Below are 23470 nucleotides of genomic sequence, written 5' to 3' on the forward strand. Positions count from 1 at the left end.
GAGGCGGAAGCGGAACCACAATCCTCCGGCTCAGGGACGGCCCCCGGCGCGCACTGCGCCTGCGTCAGGCCGAGCGTGCGGCTGCCCCGCCCACACCCCGCGCGGCTCCGGCCCCCCCTCACTCCCCCGCCCGGGCTGGAATCTTCGCGGCCAAATGCTCGGCCCGCCACCTGTTCCCGCCGCCGGACTGGCACTTCTGCACCGGGGCGCCGTGGAGAAATCATCCCCCCTCCCCCAAAGGGAAAGTTCCAAAAGTCCATAGAGAGGGGGCCGGAGCGGTGGCGCAAGCGGTAAGGCGTCTGTCTGCCGTGCACGCGGTAACCTAGGCTGGACCACGGTTCGATCCCCCGGCGTCCCATAGGGTCCCCCCAGCCAGGAGCCATTTCTGAGTGCAGAGCCAGGAGTAACCCCTGAGCGGCACCAGGTATGTCCGAAAAAAAAATTAAAAAAAAAAGTCGATAGAGAACTTACTTAAGACCACTTAAGCCCCGCCTATTGGTCCTGGGCCAACTCTTAGCGTCTGTGCTTGCGTACAAGTCCTTCATTGAACCATCCAGGGGCCGCCACTCCTACTTTGAGGGTGTTTTCCCCTCCAAATTGAAGGAGGCTCTGTTGGCTCTGTTAGCTCCAGCGAACAGAATCCCCCCCCCTTTTAGAATCATTTTGGGAAACTTCAATGTCTTCTTGCGCCATTCACCGTGCTGTGGGCCCCATGAATTCCTGTCTGCTTAAGATGCACAGTTCAAATGCTAGAGGAGTTAAATGCCGAGGATCTCGGTGTCAAATGATGCCAGACTAATGTCACCGAAAGAGGGCTTCAGCAAAGCTGTAGGGATTAGTTGAGATTGCCAGAAACCTTCGTGTTTTCCACTCATTTTATTTTACCAAAACACACTCCACAGTTTTTGACAGTTTTCCCTGATTGTTTTTTTTTCTCCAAGCTCTAATGCGTGCCCAAAGAGCTGCTGTGCCCCCCACCCCACCCTCACCCCATGTTAGACTATTTACATCGCCCCTTTCTAACATAATTCCACCTCAAATAATATTCTGGGGAAGTTTCCACTCTGGGGGGAATAATAACCAGGCCCAATAATTATTTTACTTTGCTCAAAAAGGCGTACTACCCCCAGGGAGGCAAAGAAGAAAGGCATTCCTAGATTTAGGCTCTGTGTGTTCAGTGATAGTACATAGTCCCCCAGCATCGAAAACCTGAGATTTCCCTAGAGAACGTGAAATTGGGGCTTGTTGGGGAAGAGGAGTCGAACAAAGAAGCTTATTGATCATTTCAGGATTCTTCATCCATGACGTCTAAAATGTTGCTCAGTAGCATTTTGAAAGTGGGACGTTCATCTGCTTTCTAAAACCAAAGATAAAAGACAGTGTTACCATGGGCTACAATCCAGATTAAGTACTTCCATTAATTAGATCCAGTAAAAAGCCCTTCCAATTACCAAAACGGACCAGAAATAGAAATTGCTCAATAAAGTCCTTATGTACTTTCATCTTCAGTAACTCATGTCATTAATATGGTGAGAACAATTTGCAAATTAAAGCCATCATTAAAACCATCATTAAAACCAGAAAAATTTTTATATGATTGTACACCAAAACATTCTTTTATTTGGGATCCTCAATTCAAAAATAGTTACCAATGTTTAAATGATCGATAGAACTGAAATCTTATATACTGTGATAATTTTTTATGATTTTCTGTCAAACTATTCTTCAGAGGAATTTTTCGGAGTGGTTAAACCACATCCAGCAGTGCTCATAGGATATTCCTGTTCTGCATTCAGAAATTACTACTAGCAGGCTCAGAGGACTACATGAGATGCTGAAGAGTGAACCCAGGTTGGCCACATGTGAAGCAAATGCCCTACTTGCTGTGCTATCACTCCAGACCCTTGTTCAAACAGTTCTTATAATAACTGAGCATGTAAGTTCAAATGACTTCATATGTTCATGAAATATGATAGAATTTTGCACTCTCAATTTCAATTAATATTTTCTGTCTGTGGCTTATTTGGTTGAATTTGGGGTAGAAGATGCAAAACTATATATATTAGTTTTTGGGTCACACCCAGCCGTGCTCAGGGGTTACTCCTGGCTCTGCTCAGAAATTACCCTGGCAGGCTCGGGGGACCATATGGGATGCCAGGATTCAAACCACCGTCCTTCTGCATGCAAGGTATATGCCTTCCCTCCATGCTATCTCTCCAGCCCCACAAAAAAAATTTAAAACAAAAGCTAAAGGCTGGGGCCAGCATGGTGGTGCTAGAGGTAAGGTGCCTGCCTTGCCTGCGCTAGCCTAGGAGGGACCGTGGTTCTATCCCCTGGAGTCCCATATGGTCCCCCAAGCCAGGAGTGACTTCTGAGCACATAGACAGGAGTAACCTCTGAGCGTCATCGGGTGTGGCCCAAAAAAACAAACAAAAAAACCCCCTAAAGGCTAGGAGGAGGATTCAAAGAACTAGTGTACATTCTTTGCAAGCAGGAGGTCTGGGTGGGTTTAATCAAGGCTCCACATGATCCTCTGAACACCACAGAGCATGACTTCTAGAGCATGGAGCCTGGAGTGTTCCAGAGGTCCTCTGAGCACTGCTGGGCATGGCCCAAGCCTCCCCCACACACACACATACAATCTATTGAAAAACGAAATTTTCATTAGTATTGACAATAAAACACTTATGTCATCTTATAACTAAAGAGAACGAAGAGTTTTACATTACAAAAGCTGAATCCTTGAAATGGGATCATGAGCCTGGAACCCTTTATTACTACTGTCTGGTCCTTAGACTAACAGTTTTAATTTTTTAGACCAATAGTTTTGTTGTTGTTTTCTTTTCTTTTCTTTTGCTTTACTTTTTGGGCCACACCCTGTGATACTCAGGGATTACTCCTGGCTCTGCACTCAGAAATTGCTCCCAGTTTAGGGGACCATATGGGATGCTGGGAGATCGAACCAAGGTCCATCCTATGTCAGCCGTGTACAAGGCAAATGTCTTACCACTGCACCATCACTCCGGCCTTAGGCTAATACTTTTTAATAGTTATGGTTGTTAAACTACTTTTTAGCATATATTATTATTATTATTATTATTATTTTATTGAAAACATTGTGATTTACAAAGTCCTTCATAGTTGAGTTTCAGACATGTGATGAATCAGGGCTAATCCTGACACCTGTTTCCAATTCCCTCCACCAATGTTCCCCAAGTGCATCCCATACCACCCCTCTGCCCCCCAGTCTGCCAGTATAACAGGCCCATTTTAGTTGAGAGTATTAAAGATTGGATCTTTTGGTTCTATTGTTGTTGCCTTTAGTTTGGATACTTAGTTCTGTCCTTTTTTTTTTAACACTACCAATGCACCTAAGACTGCTTGGCTGTGGCCCCCATTAATTTGTATTTGTGGTTCTTGTCATCCACTCAGTTTCTTTCCTTCTCCTCACTATACCCTGGGCCAAGGATGTATGAGAAAACTTTCACTTAGAACATTGTGTTTCTTCATGCAGTTATTTTCAATACCATATATAAGTGATATTCTGTATTTATTATTCTTCTGGGTTACTTAACATATTTCCAGTTCCGTCCATGTTGCTGCAAATTGCATGATTTCACCATTCTTACAGCTATGTAGTATTCCATTGTACATATGTACCATATATACTTTATGATCTATTTTCCTGTTGTTGGACATCTAGGCTGATTCCAAGTCTTACCTATTGTATTGAGTCCTGCAGTGAATAGCAGTGTGCTATTCATTCTTCTGGATGAATGTTTTGCTGTCCTGGGGATAGATACCCCAAAAAGGTGATTTCTGGGCCATATGGTAGCTCAATTTTGAGTTTACTGAGAAGCCTTCATACTGTTCTTCCATAGGGGTTGGACCAGGCAGCATTCTCACCAGTAGTGGATAGGAGTTTCTTTCATACCACATCTCAGCCAACAGAGACTGTTCCCATTATTTTTGATATGTGCCATCCTCATTGGTGTAAGATGATATCTCATTGATATCTTTTTTAACCAACTTTATTACATACATGATTGTGTTTGGGTTTCAGTCATGTAGAGAACACCATCCATCACCACCAATGTCCCAAATCTCCCTCCTCCCCACCCAACCCCCGCCCATACTCTAGACAGGCTTTCTATTTCCCTCGTACATTCTCATTATTAGGATAGTTCAAAACGTAGTTATTTCTCTAACTAAACTCATCTCTGTTTGCATTGAGCTTCATGAGGTGAGCTGTAACTTCCACCTCTTTTCTCTTTTGTGTCTGAAAATTATTATTGAAAGAATGTCTTTTATTTTTCTTAAAACCCATAGATGAGTGAGACCATTCTGCATCTTTCTTTCTCTCTCTGACTTATTTCACTCAGTGTAATAGATTCCATGTACATCCATGTATAGGAAAATTTTCATGACTTCATTTCTCCTGACAGCTGCATAATATTCCATTGTGTATATGTACCACAGTTTCTTTAGCCATTCATCTGTTGAAGGGTATCTTGGTTGTTTCCAGAGTCTTGCTATGGTAAATAGTGCTGCAATGAATATAGGTGTAAGGAAGGGATTTTTGTATTGTATTTTTGTGTTCCTAGGGTATATTCCTAGGAGTGGTATAGCTGGGTCGTATGGAAGCTTGATTTCCAGTTTTTGGAGGAATCTCCATATTACTTTCCATAAAGGTTGAAGTAGACGGCATTCCCACCAGCAGTGGATAAGAGTTCCTTTCTCTCCACATCCCCGCCAACACTGCTTGTTCTCATCCATTGATATCTTAATTTGGATTTCCCTAACAATAAGTAATAATAAACATTTTTATGTACCTGTTGGCCATCAGATGGTTTTCCTCAGAAAAGTGTCTGTTCATTTCCTCTCCCCATTTTTTGATGAGTTTTGTGGAGTTAACATTTGTAAGTACTTTGTATATCCCAGATATCAAATCTTTATCTGATGTGTTGAGAGCAAAAATTTTCTCCCATTTGGTAAACTATATTCTATTTTAGCTCATGTTTCTTTTGCCATAGAGAAACTTTTTAGTTTGGTATAGTTCCACGTATTTAGATTTGATGCTATATCCCTAGCCATTGGCATCCTATCATCGAAGACTTTGAGCCCTAAGTCTGGGAATGTTCTGCATATGTTTTTCTCAATGAATTTTATGGACTCAAGCCTAATCTCAAGGTCTTTTTTTTGTTTGTTTGTTCTTGGGTCACACCCGGCAGTGCTCAGGGGTTACTCCTGGCTCCACGCTCAGAAATCGCTCCTGGCAGGCTCGGGGGACCATATGTTATGCCAGGATTCCAACTAATGACCATCTGCATGCAAGGTATAATTTTTTTACCTCCATGCTATCTCTCTGACCCCTAATCTCAAGGTCTTTAATCCACTTTGAATTGACTTTTATGTAAGTTGTGAGATATGCACCAATATACATTCTTATACATAGTTATCTGATTATTCCAAAAGCATTTGTTGAAGAGACTGTATTTCAAGTTCTTGTTTTCTTTGTCAAAGATTAGTTGCTCATATACTTGGGAATTTGTCACTGAATATTCTTTTCTGACCCATTAGCCTGAAAGTCTGTCTTTGTTCCAATACCATGTTGTTTTGATCACTATGGCTTTGTAGTAGAGCTTCAAATTAGGTGATAAGATGCCTCCCAGTTTCTTGTTTTTCAATATATATTTGGCTATATTAGGTCTTTATGGCTCTAGACAAGTTTTGTAATTGATTGTTTTAAGTTCTTAAATAATATTGTCTGAATTTGAATAGGGATTGCATCGAATCTATATAGTAGTTTATGTGAGATGGTTATTTTGATAACATTGCTTCTTCCAACACGGAATGTTCTTCTGTGGGCGACCGAGTACCCACATGTTTAAAGGAACTTTGTATGGATTTTTCACCGCTGCCTGATTCAAGCCAAAAGTTTGCATAGCCCTGAGCCAAAAGAACCCTGCAAATAAACTTAGCTCACCACAGAGAACCTGGCTTAACTAGGTTCCTTAATCTTTCCATGGAATCTGTTTTTGTAACTGCTCTCAAGCATAGTCATAAATAGATTTTTGTAAGGTTTAAACTGTTAGAATCTATTAAGGATTTGCTTCCCCTCCCCCCATCCTGCCAGGTTTCTCCTTATCCTTCCCGCCATCAAAATGTGTCTGCTCCCATTGGTTAAAAATCGTTGTACCTGTACAAATCTGATTGGTTTAAGTTTCAATCCTGTGTTTTTGCTCCTCCCACTGAAACAGGCTATAAAAGCTTTGCTTATTCTCTCAATAAACCTCTTGACAGGAATTCAGCTTGAGCTTTTATTATTAACTTCTACGGATTAATTTTCTAGGTGTTCACAAAAGAGCTTAACACTCGCGAATTATTTGTAGCTGCTTTTGCCTTCTGTTCCGGTTAAGAGAAAGCGGCTGGCCGGAATTCTCTCCCAGCAAAGGACAGGAGCAAAGGCTGATACAAAATGGCGCCCCACGTGTGTGTTTTGAATCCTATGTGATCATTTTCAGCAAATAATATACTTCAGCGTGGAAACTCCTTCTTCAGCGCTCCCCTAACCATGTCACTTAACAAAAAAAAAAAAAAAAAAAAAAAAAAAATTTTTTTTAACTGCTAACATTTTACTTCATGTTTTAAACTTCAAATTTAAATTGTTTTAAAAAATGTTTTGTGTTAAAGCCAACCTTAAAATTTATTTTCAGCAGTTCCATTCCAGCTACATTAAAATAATTTTTTTTCCTTCTTCTTTTCTCTCACAAATATGCCGGCTAAATACTTTAAAAGCGCTTGTCCATTTTTCTAATGCAAGTTTTCATTCAATCCTTTTGTTCAGGTGTGCGTGTTATCAGTGAAAGTGGCCACAATGTTGTGTTTCTTGTTTGTTCTGTCTGTCTATTTGTTGTTTTTGCATTTCTATAAATACAATTTTTATAGTCTTATCCATTTTTAAAATTTCAATTAATTTTTTACCTAGCTTAGTCTAGTCATCTATAAACTGTGAAATCATGCTAAAAATCCTGTGCTAAGCTAGCTTTGTTCTATCAGCATGGCAAAAAAGATAGGGGATGGTAAACCTCAAAAATTTCTCAAATGGCCATCAGGAATAACTTTTTCCTGGAGAATTTTTGAACTTTGCAATCCCCAGTTTTTCTGCTATGTATAGTTAAGGCCAATACAATAAGGCCAAATGTGGCTACAAAAAGAAGCATCTAGCTTTAAAATAATAACTAAAAAGTTTAAAAGAAATCATTTAAGTTCAGTTTAAAGGTTTTTAAACAATTGGCTATCATTAATTATAAAATTTTTTTTGTGTGCTAAAGTCCAACAGTAGTCATAAGGCATTCCAGTGGCATTCAAAAATAACCATTTTTGCCTCCTGCCAAGCAGTTTCCTTAGCCTCCTGCAGTCCTCTCTTCATTCACTTCAAAACAGCCTGCCACCTCTCCTGCTGGCTACCATCCCTGCAAACCTGTTGCTGACTGACTCCACCTTTCACAATGCTGAATGGTACTCTGCCTGGCTGCCACCAACCACCCCCTTCAAACCAAGGCTTCATTAATTTGTTTGCTTCACTTCACTCTTCCTTGCAAGACAATGACAACACCTCTAGTTCCTTCCCTTCTCCTTCTACAATGGTGCCGAAAACATAGCCAACTCCCTTGGCAATGTCAGCTCAACCTCTCCCATACCCTCGGCTCTTCAAAACTCTGCCGGCTTCCCCACCCTTCCAGCCCATGCTGTCCTCGGGACCCCCTCCTCTTCTCAGCTCATCCTTGTCATAATCAACGCTTCCGCCCTCCGTCCAAACGCAGACGCCTTCGGTACCTGCTATTCACCTCGAACCTCATCCTACAAATGGTCAACGCCTCCACCATCACTGACCCAGCCTATCTGCTATTCATCTCAACCGCCCTTCTGCTTTGGTAACCCCCTGCCTGTCTCTAACCCCTTCGCTCTGCGATCCAGCCCCAAGCCTCACTTCAGCATCACCTTGTAACAGGTGGTAAAACTTGGACTTTGCCTTTTGGTACCCAATATTGAAAATTGTAATCAAATTCTTGTCATTAATTCCTCCTTTCAGTTCATGATTGCCCCCAATTTAACGTTTCTTGCCTGTTCTACTGGTTTATCTCCCCACATTGTTTCACATTTGTTTTTTCAGTCCTAAAACTACTGTGTTTTAGTTGTTTTAATGCCTAAATTAACTGTTACACCTAAAACTAATTTATTACCCCTTAAAAATAACTCTGTCTCTCTCCCTCCGCAGGAAACAGCCAGCTACTGCTCTTACCCTTGCCTTATTAATGGGCCTGGGTATTATTGGTGCTGGCACAATAATTTATTCATTAATTCATACTCTAAAATCTGTCAATGCCTTAAGTATAACTGTTGTTAATAATGTTTCCAAACTTAAACTAAGTTTACAACACTTAAAGCACATTGTTAAATCCCTAGCAAAAATAGTGCAGCAAAACCACCATGGTTTAATTTGGTTTCCTTTTTTTTGAAGAAAGGGGGAATCTGTGTAGCTCCTAAAAAAGAATGTTGTGTTTTTAAGGATGAAACAGGTTTACTTAGAGACAGCATTCAACGTATAGAGGATGATTTAGTAAATAAACAAAAAGATTTAGAGCAGAGTGAGAGCTGGTACAAAAATTGGTTTTCTACCACTCCATGAATAACTACAGTGCTCCCAGCTTTTTTGGGACCCTTCATTGGCTTCATGTTGCTAGTTTCTTTTGGTCCTTGGGCTTTTCGCAAACTCACCACCTTCGTGAAAAATCAAGTGGGTGAAGCAACCAGAAAGGACTCAAAAGTTTTATACCAACAGCTATGCACCTCAGAAGACCAGCTGACGCCTGACATCTCCCCTCCTGCCAACTCTCCACCACTTAAGTTTGAAGTAATCGAGGAGCTGGCGCATAGACCTCAATCTGTGCGCTCGCGCCTTGCCAAGCTTTGGAAACGACTGACTCAAGGGTAGCAGATGCGGTGACTGGAAGCCCCACACCTCTTCACCCAGTGTGGCCAGTCCACCGAGGCACATCTGTCCCTTCCATATTGTATACTAAACAGGGGGAGATGTGGGCGACCGAGTACCCACATGTTTAAAGGAACTTTGTATGGATTTTTCACCGCTGCCTGATTCAAGCCAAAAGTTTGCATAGCCCTGAGCCAAAAGAACCCTGCAAATAAACTTAGCTCACCACAGAGAACCTGGCTTAACTAGGTTCCTTAATCTTTCCATGGAATCTGTTTTTGTAACTGCTCTCAAGCATAGTCATAAATAGATTTTTGTAAGGTTTAAACTGTTAGAATCTATTAAGGATTTGCTTCCCCTCCCCCCATCCTGCCAGGTTTCTCCTTATCCTTCCCGCCATCAAAATGTGTCTGCTCCCATTGGTTAAAAATCGTTGTACCTGTACAAATCTGATTGGTTTAAGTTTCAATCCTGTGTTTTTGCTCCTCCCACTGAAACAGGCTATAAAAGCTTTGCTTATTCTCTCAATAAACCTCTTGACAGGAATTCAGCTTGAGCTTTTATTATTAACTTCTACGGATTAATTTTCTAGGTGTTCACAAAAGAGCTTAACACTCGCGAATTATTTGTAGCTGCTTTTGCCTTCTGTTCCGGTTAAGAGAAAGCGGCTGGCCGGAATTCTCTCCCAGCAAAGGACAGGAGCAAAGGCTGATACATTCTTCCACTTAGGTCTTCTTCAGTGTTTTGAAGTTTTTGTGGTATAGCTCTCACCTCTGTTGTTAAATTGATTCCTAGGTACTTGATAATTTTGGTCACTTTGATCTCTTTCTCCTCTGAGTCATTTGTATAAAGCAGGGGTCTCAAACTCAGTTTACTTAGGGCCCGCAGGAGGCAAAGTTGGGGTGAGGCAGGGCCGCATAAGGGATTTCACTTACCAAGTATTCGCAATAAAAATCACATTAGTAAGAAAAAAATCGCATTAAACATTTGCATACCCCGAACAGAACTGCTCGGGGTATGCGAATGTTAATGCGATTTTTTCCTTACTACTGCAATTTTTATTGCGATTATTCGGTACGCAAATAATCGCGAATATTGTGATATTTGAAGGCTGGCCACGGGCCACAACGCGGGCCACAAAATGTACGGAGGGCAGCAAACGGCCCACGGACCGCGAGTTTGAGACCCCTGGTATAAAGGAATGAAACTGTCTTTTGTGTATGGACTTTGTAGCCTGCCACTTTGCTTTATTAATTTATTGTTTCAAGGAGCTTTTTTTTTTTTTTTTTGGTTTTTGGGCCACACCCGTTGACGCTCAGGGGTTACTCCTGGCTATGCGCTCAGAAGTTGCTCCTGGCTTGGGGGACCATATGGGACACCGGGGGATCGAACCACGGTCCGTCCAAGGCTAGCGCAGGCAAGGCAGGCACCTTAACCTCTTGCGCCACCGCCCGGCCCCTCAAGGAGCTTTTTTTGGACTTTATTTCCTTATTTATTTATTTATTTATTTTTGCTTTTTGGGGCCACACTCTGTGACTCTCAGGGGTTACTCCTGGCTCTGCGCTCAGAAATCTCTCCTGGCTTGGTAGACCTTATGGGATACTGGGGAATCGAATTGTGGTCCATCCTAGGCTAGCGCATGTTGCACCACCACTTTGGCCCCTTTTTGTAGACTTTTTTAGGGTCTTTTTCAATTTGGGTTCCTTTGATTTCCTTCTCTTGTCTGATTGCTATTGCTAGGAATTCTAATAAATACTATGTTGAATAAGAATGGAGACAGTAGACAACCTTGCCTAGTACCTGAGGTACTTGAGGTACTTTCAGTTTTTTGCCATTAAGAATTATGTTGGTTGTGGGCTTTTTATAGATAGCTGTTATTATCTTGAGGAATGTTCCTTCCACAACTATTTTGCTGAGAGTTTTAATTATGACTGGGTATTAGATTTTGTCAAATGCTTTATCTGCATCAATTAAAATGATCGTGTCATTTTTAGCCTTCCTTTTACTGATGTGTGTGTCATGTTGATTGACTTGTGTATATTGAATCATCCTTGCATCCCTAGGATGAAACCCACTTGGTCATGATGTATCTTTCTGATGTGTTGTTGGATTCAGTTTGCTAAGATTTTATTAAGGATTTTTGCATCAATGAGATTTGCCTGTAGTTTTCTTTCTTGGTGGTATCTCTGTCAACTTTGGGAATGAATGTGATGTTTAAGCTATTGTGCTTTTTTGTGATGCAGGCCATCTTCTTGCCAGATAGCCTCAATCTATCAACATAATAGCATCATTAATTTCTTGTTCCTTTGATTTAGTGATTTTCTAACACTACTGAGTATCATAATTTCCAGGAAGTTTAAAAGACTTCAAAAGTTTAAAAATAGAGATGAGAGCTGGAAGAACTGGCCCACGATATGAAGCTTACCACAAAGAGTGGTGAGTTCAGTTAAAGAAATAACTATACTGATAACTATTATGACAATGGTAGTAAGAGAAATAAAATGCCTGATTCAAATACAGGCAGGGGTGGGGGAGGGTCAGTTGGGTGGTCATTGGTGGTAGGAAGGTTGCACTGATAAAGAGGTGTTCTTTTTTTTATAACTGAAACCCAACTGCAAGCATGTTTGGAATCATGGTACTTAAATAAAGATCTTATTTATTAAAAAAACACACACACGAGGGCCCGGAGAGATAGCACAGCGGTGTTTGCCTTGCAAGCAGCTGATCCAGGACCAAAGGTGGTTGGTTCGAATCCCGGTGTCCCATATGGTCCCCCATGCCTGCCAGGAGCTATTTCTGAGCAGACAGCCAGGAGTAACCCCTGAGCACCGCTAGGTGTGGCCCAAAAACCAAAAACCAAACACACACACACACACACACACGTTTAAAAAGTTTAAAATGACTCCACATCATGAGGATCAGTGAATATGATATCCAGTCACCTGTAGTTTTCTTATAATGCTAAATATAATCTATTTTAAAATTTTCTCCGACATTGGTTCAATGCTTTATGAAGATAAATTAGTTTGGGACTTTATATTGCTGGATACTAGACCTGGTGGTACTCAGGGGCTACTCTCATCGCCATGTTCAGGAAACCATGCAGCTCTAGGGATCTAATTTGTGCATCCACACTAGCCCTTTGAGTTATTTTTCTGGCCATGGGTAAGTTAGTTTTATATACAATTCATTTATATTAGACTTTATCCTGCGTTGAGTATCTGAATGAAAAATGAGTAATGATACTGGTAACTTAATTTCAATATCATTGTAAATATAAATGTCTTACTTAAAATGTAATTCTTGGAGCCAAAGAAATAGTACATTGGGTAAGGCACTTGCCTTACATGCAGCCTACCTGGATTTGATCCCAGCATCCTATATGATCCCCTGAGTACCACAGGAGTTATTCCTGAGTGCAGAGCCAAGAGTAACCACTGAGCATCACTGGGTTGTGGCCCCAAACAAAACCGTAATACAACAAAATTAATTATAGCCCTGGAAGGTAGCTCAAAGGGTTGCAGCACATGGTTCACATACAGGAGTCCTGAACTTCATATCTGGAACCCCAATCACTGAAAGCAACACCTGAACATTGAACCTGAAAATCTCTGAGTACCACAGAGTGTGGGGCCTAGGCAAAAAACGTAATTCTATAGTATTTAAACATTAGCTTCTTACATCTATAGATTTTTTTGTTGAAGGACAGGGAAGCATACCCAATGGTGCTTACAGAGCCATGTGTAGCCAATAATGGAGCATGCAAGGCATATGATCTACTAGAGGCACTTTCCTAGCCCGTTTATCTGTAGTTTTAACAGTTCCTCTAGGGCCAGAGCTATAGCTCAACAGGCAGAGCATTTAACTTTGGAACTATCTGGTCCCTTGAGCACCACAGGAATGAGAGCATGGACCTGGGAGCAGCCCTTGAGAACTACTAGGTGTGCCCAAAGAACATTTCATCCCACTCAAAAATAAAGTTCTTCAGGAATTCTGATGTGAATCTAGTTCAGTGACTATTCATTTATACAGGCAGTGGAGAAAGTGAATGTCTGAAATAGCTATCTAGCATAATGAGATGTCCTGGTTGGAAGATAGCAGATTACCATTAACCAATCCTGCTTGCCACAGGAGAAAGGAAATGGTGCCTTTGTGATCTCAGTCATTTGTTAAAGGAAAAGTAGCCATGTCACGGTCCAGATAAGCACTTTTCACCTTACCAATAGAGCTCCAAATTCATACATGAGCTTCTTGGATCCTGTCTTTCGCTGTGTATAATGAGGTATAACTAAGTATGTATTTCCTACTAGAGGTCAAAGAAGTTGCTATAAGACCTACTTAAAAATGCTAGGAAGAACACAGGTGAGATGAACAGAGTATTTAAGTAACAGTGGGATAGATTCTGAGTATATCTCAGAGATTTAGCTCAAACACTAAACAGAGAGGGGCTAGAGCGATAGCACAGCTGTAGGGCATTTGCCTTGGCTGACCCAGGACGGACCTGGATTTGATCCCTATTGTTCCATGTCTCTGAGCCAGGAGCTATTTCTGAGTGCATATCCAGAAGTAACCCCTGAGCATCACTGAGTGTGGCACAAAAACAAAAAGAATCTAGACAGAAGAAAAGACAAAGTATCACTTCGGAGCTAGAGATATGATAGAGTATATTTCTGTGCTCCAATATGAATATTAGTATAATATATATATGTAGATATATATATACTCCAATGATATATATATCCAATGATATATATATATATATATACTCCAATGATAGAGTACATGCCTCACAAGTATGAAGCCCTGGATTTAATGTCTGGCACAGGAAGAACAAAACTCATTTAGGAGAGTCACGAAGATGAAAGGGAGGAAGATATGGGGGCATATGAGGTAGGAAGAGTTTTTTTTTTTTTTTTTTTTTGGTTTTTGGGCCACACCCTGTGACGCTCAGGGGTTACTCCTGGCTATGCGCTCAGAAGTTGCTCCTGGCTTCTTGGGGGACCATATGGGACGCCGGGGGATCGAACCGCGGTCCGTCCTAGGCTAGCGCAGGCAAGGCAGGCACCTTACCTCCAGCGCCACCACCCGGCCCGGAAGGGGTTTTTTATAACTGAAATCCAACTACAAACATGTTTGTAATCATGGTGCTTAAATAAAGATATTATAAAAAAAGAAAGGGACAATGATTCCTAAAAGAATGGACACATTTTATATAAAACTTTTAAATTTAATATTTTGGGGTTTTCGTTACACTCAATGATTCTCAGGACTTACTCCTGACTCTGCACTCATGAATATTTCCTGTTGAGACTAAGGAAACCCATATGGGATGCCAGGAATTGAACCCTGGTCAGCTACATGCAAGGCAAGTGCCCTATCTGCTGTACTATTTCTCCAAATCCTAAATTTTAATGACTTTAAATTGGATTTTTGTTGGGTTGGAATTTTTTTGGTTCTTAGGCCACATTTAGTGGTCCTCAGGTATTTTTCCTGGGTCTGTGATCAGGAATTACTCCTAAAAGTACTCGGAGTGCCTTATGGGATATTGAGGATTCAACCCAGGAGAAGGAAAAAATACAGTCTAATAAAGCACTTACCTCATGCCAGCAGCTATACATGATGGTATATACCCTCTCAGAAGCTAGATGAGGCCTGTAGAGACGCAGGCCTTGGGCAATGTGCTCAGCTGTTTCACTGTTAGTAAATCTTTCATATGGCATCTTTCCAAGAGAGTATATTTCCCACATCAACACTCCTAGAAGATAGAAAAAATTATTAATTTTATTAATTTATAAATTTCCAATCTTTTCAAGGACAGGGGTTCATAGTTATCTTAGAAAACCCCCAAAGATTGTATTCAACTTGTTCCCCTTTCAGTGATTCTTCAATTTAAAAATTATTTTCTCTTTTGGGCTATGCCTAGCAGTACTCAGAGGTTACTCCTTGCTCTGTGCTCAAGGATCACTTCTGGTTGTGTGCAAGGGATCTTATAGGGTACTAGGGATCAAGCCAGGGTAAATTGCACATAAGATAAGTGCCCTACTCACTGTATATCTCTCCAGTCCCAGTACATTTTGCATTTTATCCAAACTCTTGCTATAATTCTGACCATAATAAAGGACTATCTGTGTTGCACCAAACTGTTAGCTGAGAGAGAGTTTGTGAGAGAGAGCAAAAGAGCCTCTAATTTGTCTTAAATGTAATAGGATCTGGACAAATGCAGTCACTGTGTCTAAATCAGCTATGGGTTCATGGCCATAAATAAAGCTGGTAATCTCAGGAGGAGAGGGTGGGCCAAGTCCCCACCCTGCCAAAGCTATGAGGGTGAACTCATCACCCACAATCACCACTTTGAAAAAGGCCCTGCTTCACCACTCCTCTATGGCTCTCTGAATAGACACCAAAATTACAGATATGCCAGTATTGAGGCTGATATCACCAGGACTTCTTTGGAGTGGTGTGGGCACCATTTCCCCTCTTCTTATACTTCCAAAAGTTCTAGCAGCCAAAACCATGCCCCACAAAAGCCCTAGTATCAGCAATAGTGCTTGGAATTTCTGGATATTTGACTGCATTGAAGGCTATGAGACACTTGATTTTGTTTTCATACTGGCATCCCTGTAGGAACACACCAATTTAGATGTATCTAAAGCCACTTAATGTAATAAATGAAGTTGCAGAGTGGCCAATATAACAAGAGCTTACTAGACCTTCTGACAATGACTTAATGACCTCATTAGAGATAAAATAATTTTCACAATTTTGTTTGATGCTGTACATTTTTCTCTTTCTTTTTTCTTTTCTTAAGAATTTCACCCCCACTTACCTGGAAACAATTGTATTACATTTAACTATGATACATACTCATTAAATAAAGTTAATTTTTTTAGTTTTGGGGCCACACCCAACAGCACTTAGGGAATACTCCTGGCTCTGTACTCAGAAATCATGCTGGCAGGCTCAGGGGTCCATTTGGGATGCTGGGATTCGAACCACCATCGGTCTTGGGTCAATTGTGTGCAAGGCAAAAGCCCTACCACTGTGCTATCACTCGGCCCCAGTTAATAAATTTAAAAAAAAATAAAGTAGTAGGATCTGGCAGAATCCCTGGTACATAGTATTGAAAAGGTTTTGAATATTGAATTATTTCCCACAATATAAATTCTAAAAAGGCAGCAGTTATGTTTAGTGACTTTGTTTATCCCCAGAAGTCCCTAAGGTATCTGACACAGTAATACTCTGTGGATTAGATCAAAGATTCTCAAACATAATTGGCCTACCACACTCTTTTCAGAAAAAAAGATTGCCCAGGTGGGGGAGCTGCATAATATTTTATCATCCGTAGGGGAAGGTATTGCCCTCTTTGAGCAACATTGGACTAGATGAATGAAGGAAAGAACAAAAGTCAGAGAGAATAGTTCAATGGGCGAGTGTGCATGCTTTTCATACAGGAGGCCCTGTTTCAATCCCTACAACTGCATAGTCTCCTGAGTACCACTTTAAGAGCAAACACTAACCACTGTGCAAAGTATGGCCCCAAAGCAAAAATAAATAAAAAAAGGAAAAACAAAGAGTATTCTCTTTATACAGTAAACAGAAATGAACTTATCCTTTTGAGTTCCTCATATTTGGAGCTATATTATCTACATAATCTTATCCACTCACCAAAAGCCCAAATGTCAGATTTGCTGCTGAACTTGCTATACATAAGGACTTCTGGTGGAGACCAACGGACTGGAAATTTGGAGCCTATTGAGCTTGTGTATTCATCATCCAGGACATACCTGCAAAAGGTTGTGGGTTTGTTACTGTTATATTATGGAGACACTGTTTCCTTAAGTTTTTTTGGCACAGTCACAAGAGTTGTATATGCCTACAGAGTTTCTCAACAGCATCTGTTGACTTACCAGGATCTTTTACAAATATAATTAAAAAAAATTTTTTTTGTTGGGGCCAGAGCGATGGCGCAGCAGGCATTTGCCTTGCATGCAGCTTGACCCAGGTTGGACACAGGTTCGATCCCCGGCATCCCATATGGCCCCCCCAGCCAGGAGTGATTTCTGAGCACATAGCCAGGAGTAACCCCTGAGTGTCACCGGGTGCGGCCCCCCCAAAAATAAAAATAAAAACTTTTTTTGTTTACATATTTGATATAGGCTCCTAATTGACAGCATTCCGTACAATAGGGTGAAGTGGAATAACATCTAATAAACACTTTTCTTTTTTTAGTAATTACCTAATTTAGGCACTATGGTTACAGATTTGTTCATGATTGCATTTCAGTCACAGAATGCACACAACCTTCACCAGTGTATCTTTCCTGCCACCGAAGTTCCCAGTTTCCTTCCCACCTGCCTCTGAAGCAAGCATTGTACTTCTCTCTCTCTTTTCCTTTTGACACTGTGGTTTGTGCTATTTTTAATAAAGGGAAACCATGCATATCACTTTATCCCCTTTCAGCACCCAGTTCTTCTCCAGACTGATCAGTTCTATCATTGTCATAGTGGATCCTTTACTACCCTAACTGAATTCCACTGCTCTTTTTTTTGTGTGTGTGTGGTTTTTGGGTCACACCCAGCAGTGCTCAGGGGTTATTCCTGGCTCCAGGCTCAGAAATTGCTCCTGGCAGGCACAGGGAACCATATGGGACACCAGGATTTGAACTGATGACCTTCTGCATGAAAGGCAACCGCCTTACCTCCATGCTATCTCTCCGGCCCCTGAATTCCACTGCTCTTTGTGGCAAACTTCCTACTATGGACTGGTCCTCCTAGCCCTCATTTTTATGGTCTCTGTATATTATTACCATACCACCTTTTATTTTTCTTAGATCCCACAAAAGATAAACACACCCCTTTCTATAATCCTTTTCTTTTTCATTTCTTGTCTTTTCCTTCCTGTATTCTGTAGTTGCCTGTGGCAACTAGGCCGATTAGGAAAGATGGAGTAAAGTGAAAAGGATTAGCAGATCTACTTAAGATTTCAGAGAAATAGCTAAAAATAGATTACAAGGGAGGATGGAAGAGAGAAGAGGAATATGACAAAATGAGAGGATAAAAGAAGCAACAAATGGGGCCAGAGAGATAGCATGGAGGTAAAGCATTTGCCTTGCATGGAGAAGGACGGTGGTTCAAATCCCAGCATCCCATATGGTACTCCGAGCCTGCCAAGAGCAATTTCTGAGCATAGAGCCAGGAGTAACCCCTGAGTGCTGCCAGGTATGACCAAAAAAAAAAAGGAAGAAGCAACAAATAATTCAAAAACAAATGAAAGGAATACATAAATGGAGACAAGAAAAAGAAATGAAGAGCATTAAAAACTATAGTGATTTCATGTATATATACTCTGTGATTCTTTTTGGTTTATAGGCCAAAAGTGCTCAGAAGTGTTCAAGGGTTATTTTTGGTTCTGTGCTTAGGGAAATTCCTGGTGGTATTCAGAAGAGCATACGGGATGCCAGTGATTGAACCCGGGTTAGTTGCGTAAAAGGTAAACATCCTACCTGCTGTGCTATTGCTCTAGCCCTGTATTATGTAATATTTTGTTTGTTTTTGGGTCACACCTGGTGATGCTCAGAGGTTACTCCTGGCTATGCGCTCAGAAATTGCTCCTGGCTTGGGGTACCCTATGGGACGCCGGGGATCAAACCGAGGTTTGTCCTGATTCAGCTGCGTGCAAGGCAAAGACCCTACCACTGCACTATCGCTCTGGCCCCTGTAGTATATAATTTTTATGAGAGAAAGATGAAAGAGTCATACTCACCTGGATAGACCAAAGTCAGATACTTTAACCACTCCTTGGTCATTTACCAAACAATTTCGGGCAGCCTGTAGTACAATAGATATCAGTGAGACTCTTCCCTCATGCACAGGTTAAAGACACAAAGCATAGAACAAAAAGACAAGGAAACATAATGTTAAGTAAAACATCTTCCCACCTAACAAAGGTCAGCTAAGGACACTGAAGGTTTAAAAATTGGATGATATGAAGGCTCACTTCTGCAGGTATACAGAAGACCACATACTATTGCTGGGGGTTAGACAATGGCAACCTGCACACAATGTAGTCAGCTCTTTGTGTTATCTACCTGGCCAAAATTTTTAATATGTGCCAAGAATCAAATTTAGGTCACAGCATGCAAGGCATGTACTTTACTACTGAATCTCTTCCCTATCTCTGGCACTGAGAAATAGTGATGCCTTTCAACTTTGTGTTAAATAAGCCACATTGCAGACTCATTCACATTGGCAATTGCATGACACTACACTACTGTACAATGCTTAGACAAGGTAATTTTATTTTATTTTTTTGTTTTTGATCAGTGGGAGCAACTTGGCAGTTTTCAGGGCTTACTCCTGGCTCTGCACTCAGGATTCACTCCTGGCGAGGCTCATAGGACTCATACACAGGGTGAATGTGTGGTGCCAAGGATCAACCCTGAATGGGTCAGCTACATGCAAGGAAAGCACCATACCTCCTTGGCCCTTATTTTCCTATTCTTTTGCCAGCTGGACAAAAGTTGCTGCTCGACTTGGCTGAAATAAATGAGCACAAATACTTCTTCCTCCAGGGACCAGGCAAGCATGGTGAAGTGAAATGGGTAGTGATTTGAGGAGGAGTAGAGACATAGTAGAGAGCATGGGGCTGATCTAAATAGGTAGGTTGGAGCTAAAGAGATAGTAAAAGTGTTAGGGAACTTGCCAATAAATTAAGCAATTTACAATCATAGAGCCAAGAGTAGCACAACCAGCACTTCTGAGTATGTCCCAAATCACTGCCCTCTCTCACCCAAAATCAGACAGCTTACTTCTGACCTCCAACTTACTGGCAGCATGACTTATAAAAATCTAGATCATTGGGCCCAGAGAGATAGCACAGCGGCATTTGCCTTGCAAACAGCCGATCCAAGACCAAAGGTGGTTGGTTCAAATCCCGGTGTCCCATATGGTCCCCCGTGCCTGCCAGGAGCTCTTTCTGAGCAGACAGCCAGGAGTAACCCCTGAGCACTGCCAGGTGTGGCTCAAAAAACAAAAACAAAAAAAAAAAAAAAAGGAAAAAGGAAAAAATCTAGATCATTACAAGATGATCTAGATTTTCTAAAGAAGGTAGAAATTTGGTTTCTAAACAATGTTCTTTATTTGGTGTTAGAGGCAGAGTGTCAAATCCAGAGCCCTACATATATAAAGCTTGCACTCTACCTCTGAACTATATACCTGGCCAACAAAACGTTTCATTTTATTGTCTGCTAACCAACATATAATTTATTTAAATGCACTCACTGGCTCCCATTTTAAACTGACATAACCAAATGATGTCAGCAGCAGTTGCATTGGGAAATAGAATGGTCCTTTTGTTGCTAAAGTATCCATCACTTCCTTGAGGTGGCAGGGAGCTGGGAGTGACTGATCTAGACTCTACCATGGCAAAATTTAGTTGAGATTGGAGGTCCTTGAATGGACTATCTAGTTGAACAAAGGCACATATTATTTTTAATATTTGTTTTGTTTTGTTTTTGGGTCACACCCGGCAGTGCTCAGGGGTTACTCCTGGCTCTATGCTCAGAAATCGCTCCTGACAGGCTCGGAGGACCATATGGGATGCCGGGATTTGAACCACTGACCTTTTGCATGAAAGGCAAACGCCTTACCTCCATGCTATCTCTCCGGCCCCTATTTTTAATGTTTTTATATCAAAGTTATCTAGAAACCAGCAACCCTTCTCATCTGTGTATGAGAGGTTCTTTTCTGTCATACTCCCTTTCCCCTTTCAACCACAGCCCTTTATTTTAAGCCAATCCTTCTGACCAGGTCTCTGTGTAGGAACTGCTTTGACTCCAGATATTCCATAGCTTCACAGACATCCTTGCACATCTCCAACAGCTGCTGAGGCTGAAAGTGGTGACGTATCTCCTTCAAGTAGTTCAGGAGGCAGCCATTAGCCATGTACTCAGTGATGATGAAGATGGGACGCTGTTTGGTGCAGACTCCATACAACTGTACCAGCTTCTCATGGGAAAGATTCCTAGAGAGAGAACAAAGAATTAATTCTCCTTCTGGTTCTTCCTATGAGCCATAAAGTGGTTTGGGAAATAAGGAGTTGATTTGGAGTAGAACGAAGAGACTCTAACAGCAAATTGGCTTTTTCTTTTTCCTGCTAACCACCCCCCCCAAAAGCCTGATACATGAGGATAAGAGAATTGGAGCCCATCAACAGGAAAAGAAACAAATAGAGGCCTGGGATGAATGGATATTAAAGTTAGAATTGCTCTTTCCATCTACCCCTAAATGCTACTGAGTTAGTACATACTCATGATCAATATTATTAAAAAACAAAATCTAAAGCAGATTAACTTCCATTGTAGTTAGGCTTCTACCCATCAAAGGTTAACTGCAGGTCCTGTTCCCAATTACCTCGTACTGAATTCCTAGACTCTAGCATCTGAATTGAGAGCTGAGTATAGACTGTAACTCACATCATGACTTTAGCTTCTTCAATGAACTCATCCTCAGACATAGAGCCTTCTTTGATCATCTTGATCGCCACATCATATTGGCCTCTCCATTTTCCATACTTCACTACCCCAAATTGTCCAGTTCCCAGCTCCTTTAAGAAGGTCAGGTCCTTTGGATCGATTTCCCATGATCCTGTAATAGTAAGGTCTTGATGTGATTCTTTGGGAGTTACATATGTATAATTCTTATAGTAGACAAAAATCCCTAATGCAGTGGAAATGGGCAAGTAGTAAAAGGAACAAGGAGTTACTAGTTGGAGTAATTTGGGGATTTTTCACATTAGCTTGTCAGGAAGATAAACTAGAAATTCATTTTCAATACTTTTGGATTTTAAAGTGGGCAACATTGGGGCTCTTGGGGGGAAAGGTTTGCACAGTGGAAATGAGTGTGGTGTTGGAATTATGTTCATGAGAAACCATATTTTTTTGTTTTGGGGGCAACACCTGGCAGTGCTCAGGGCTTACTCCTGACTCTGACTGAGGTTAGGGATCATTCTATATACCTAAAGTCAATATAGTTATATAAATCAATGTTACTGTAACTTTAAAAAGAGAACAATATACCCAAAGATGAAAATATAGTGTTAAGGATATGTTTATATTTACTAGTAATTAAATTCCTTTCTTAAAATATTTTTCTACAGTCCGAGTATCGGAACCCAAAGAGAAATAACTTTTGTTCAGCTGTCTTAACCTTCCTTGAGGCAGCTGGTGCAGAACAACACACTGTCAGGATGTGGTTTAGTATGTCAAAAGTAGTCTTTGCACCTGGCCAATCCACCCAACCCTAGCCAAATGAGCAGTTACCATAACCCAGGCCTGCAGTGGAAGGTGCATTCTTGTTTTGTTGAGACACTGGATATTTGAGCCTAGATATGAGTCCTGAAACAACAGAGAGAATCATGCCATGGAGCTTTTTGTATCCAGGAAGATCTTCAGAAACCCACACTTTCTAGTGGTTTGTCCTCTCACAAGAGAGTTGTGGGGGATAAAAAAAGAGAAAAGAGAAAATACAACTGAAGTACATTCCCAACTAAATATATCCTCACCTCCCATCCCAGAGTGAGGTCACATCCTGCATTTTCAGTGAATGTTTGTTCATCTATTCATACCCTCATCATTTTCTCAGTCGTCAGAAAGCCCACACTCTTTAGAAACTGTCTTCAGATGCTTTCTACTCTGTATGTTCTTTTAGAGAAAGAACCTCCATTAATTATTTTTCTGCACTTCCCTCTAAGTCAGAAGAAATTGCAGAGTAAAATTACTTGGAACTCAATGGATATTTGCTAAATAATTGCCCCAGTCTCTTCTAATGCATTTGCTTAGCATTGAGTATTAATCATTGAAGAAGCAAAAGGACTACCTTTGACTGCCTCTTTACTTAGCCTTTGCCCAGCATCATAGAGGACTGGTTACATCTAATTTGCATGACCGCCAGGCTTATTTTTCCCCTCTCACCTAGACCAGCATTGCTTCTCTTGATGCTTGTTATATACCCTTCTTCTCTTCTGCCCCTGCTACTCACCTGCAGAATTATGCTGGTGGTAGTTAATAAGCTCAGGGATGGTGCTAAATAGGTGTTTCTCTGCCAGGTAATATTGGCTCTGAGGCGTGGAACACACAACATAATGGCGTATCATCCCTTGAGGGTCTCTGAAAAAGAGCGCACTCGGTCAGCAACTTAGTAACCAGAGTCGGGACTCAAGAAGTGAGATGACTTTTGAATTTAAAGGAAAGATAAAGTAGAAGTATACCATTAAGAAGATATTGGGAGGGATCCCACCGTCCCACCCCTGTCCTTTATCCTCGCCACTTGTGAGCAACAGTAGTCTTACCCTGTTGATTTAGCAAACACAGAAACAGTGTATTTTCCAGCCTTGCTGGAATCTCTGACAATGAAACCTCCTTCTTTTCCCTGAAAAAATAAAGATAAAACTGACTGTAAGAAGGAAGAGGTATTTCCA

At 41.1% G+C, this 23470-nt stretch overlaps 1 protein-coding gene across 1 annotated transcript in view; it reads right to left on the minus strand.

The window, feature by feature from the left end:
- Nucleotides 1-1146: 1146 nt before the first annotated feature.
- The window catches only part of BTK (Bruton tyrosine kinase), a 55419-nt gene continuing 33095 nt past the window's right edge, over nt 1147-23470 (minus strand). The window contains exons 11-19 of the mRNA XM_049766608.1: nt 23342-23421; nt 23032-23159; nt 22314-22388; nt 21468-21639; nt 20800-21016; nt 18758-18822; nt 16661-16779; nt 14593-14750; nt 1147-1357 (exon numbers count right to left, since the gene is read on the minus strand). Of these exons, the coding sequence (XP_049622565.1) occupies nt 1286-1357; nt 14593-14750; nt 16661-16779; nt 18758-18822; nt 20800-21016; nt 21468-21639; nt 22314-22388; nt 23032-23159; nt 23342-23421 (1086 nt within the window). The 3' untranslated portion in view covers nt 1147-1285. The remainder of the gene's footprint in view (nt 1358-14592; nt 14751-16660; nt 16780-18757; nt 18823-20799; nt 21017-21467; nt 21640-22313; nt 22389-23031; nt 23160-23341; nt 23422-23470) is intronic.

This window comes from Suncus etruscus, chromosome X (genome assembly GCF_024139225.1).
Source record: "Suncus etruscus isolate mSunEtr1 chromosome X, mSunEtr1.pri.cur, whole genome shotgun sequence".
NCBI lineage: Eukaryota > Metazoa > Chordata > Mammalia > Eulipotyphla > Soricidae > Suncus > Suncus etruscus.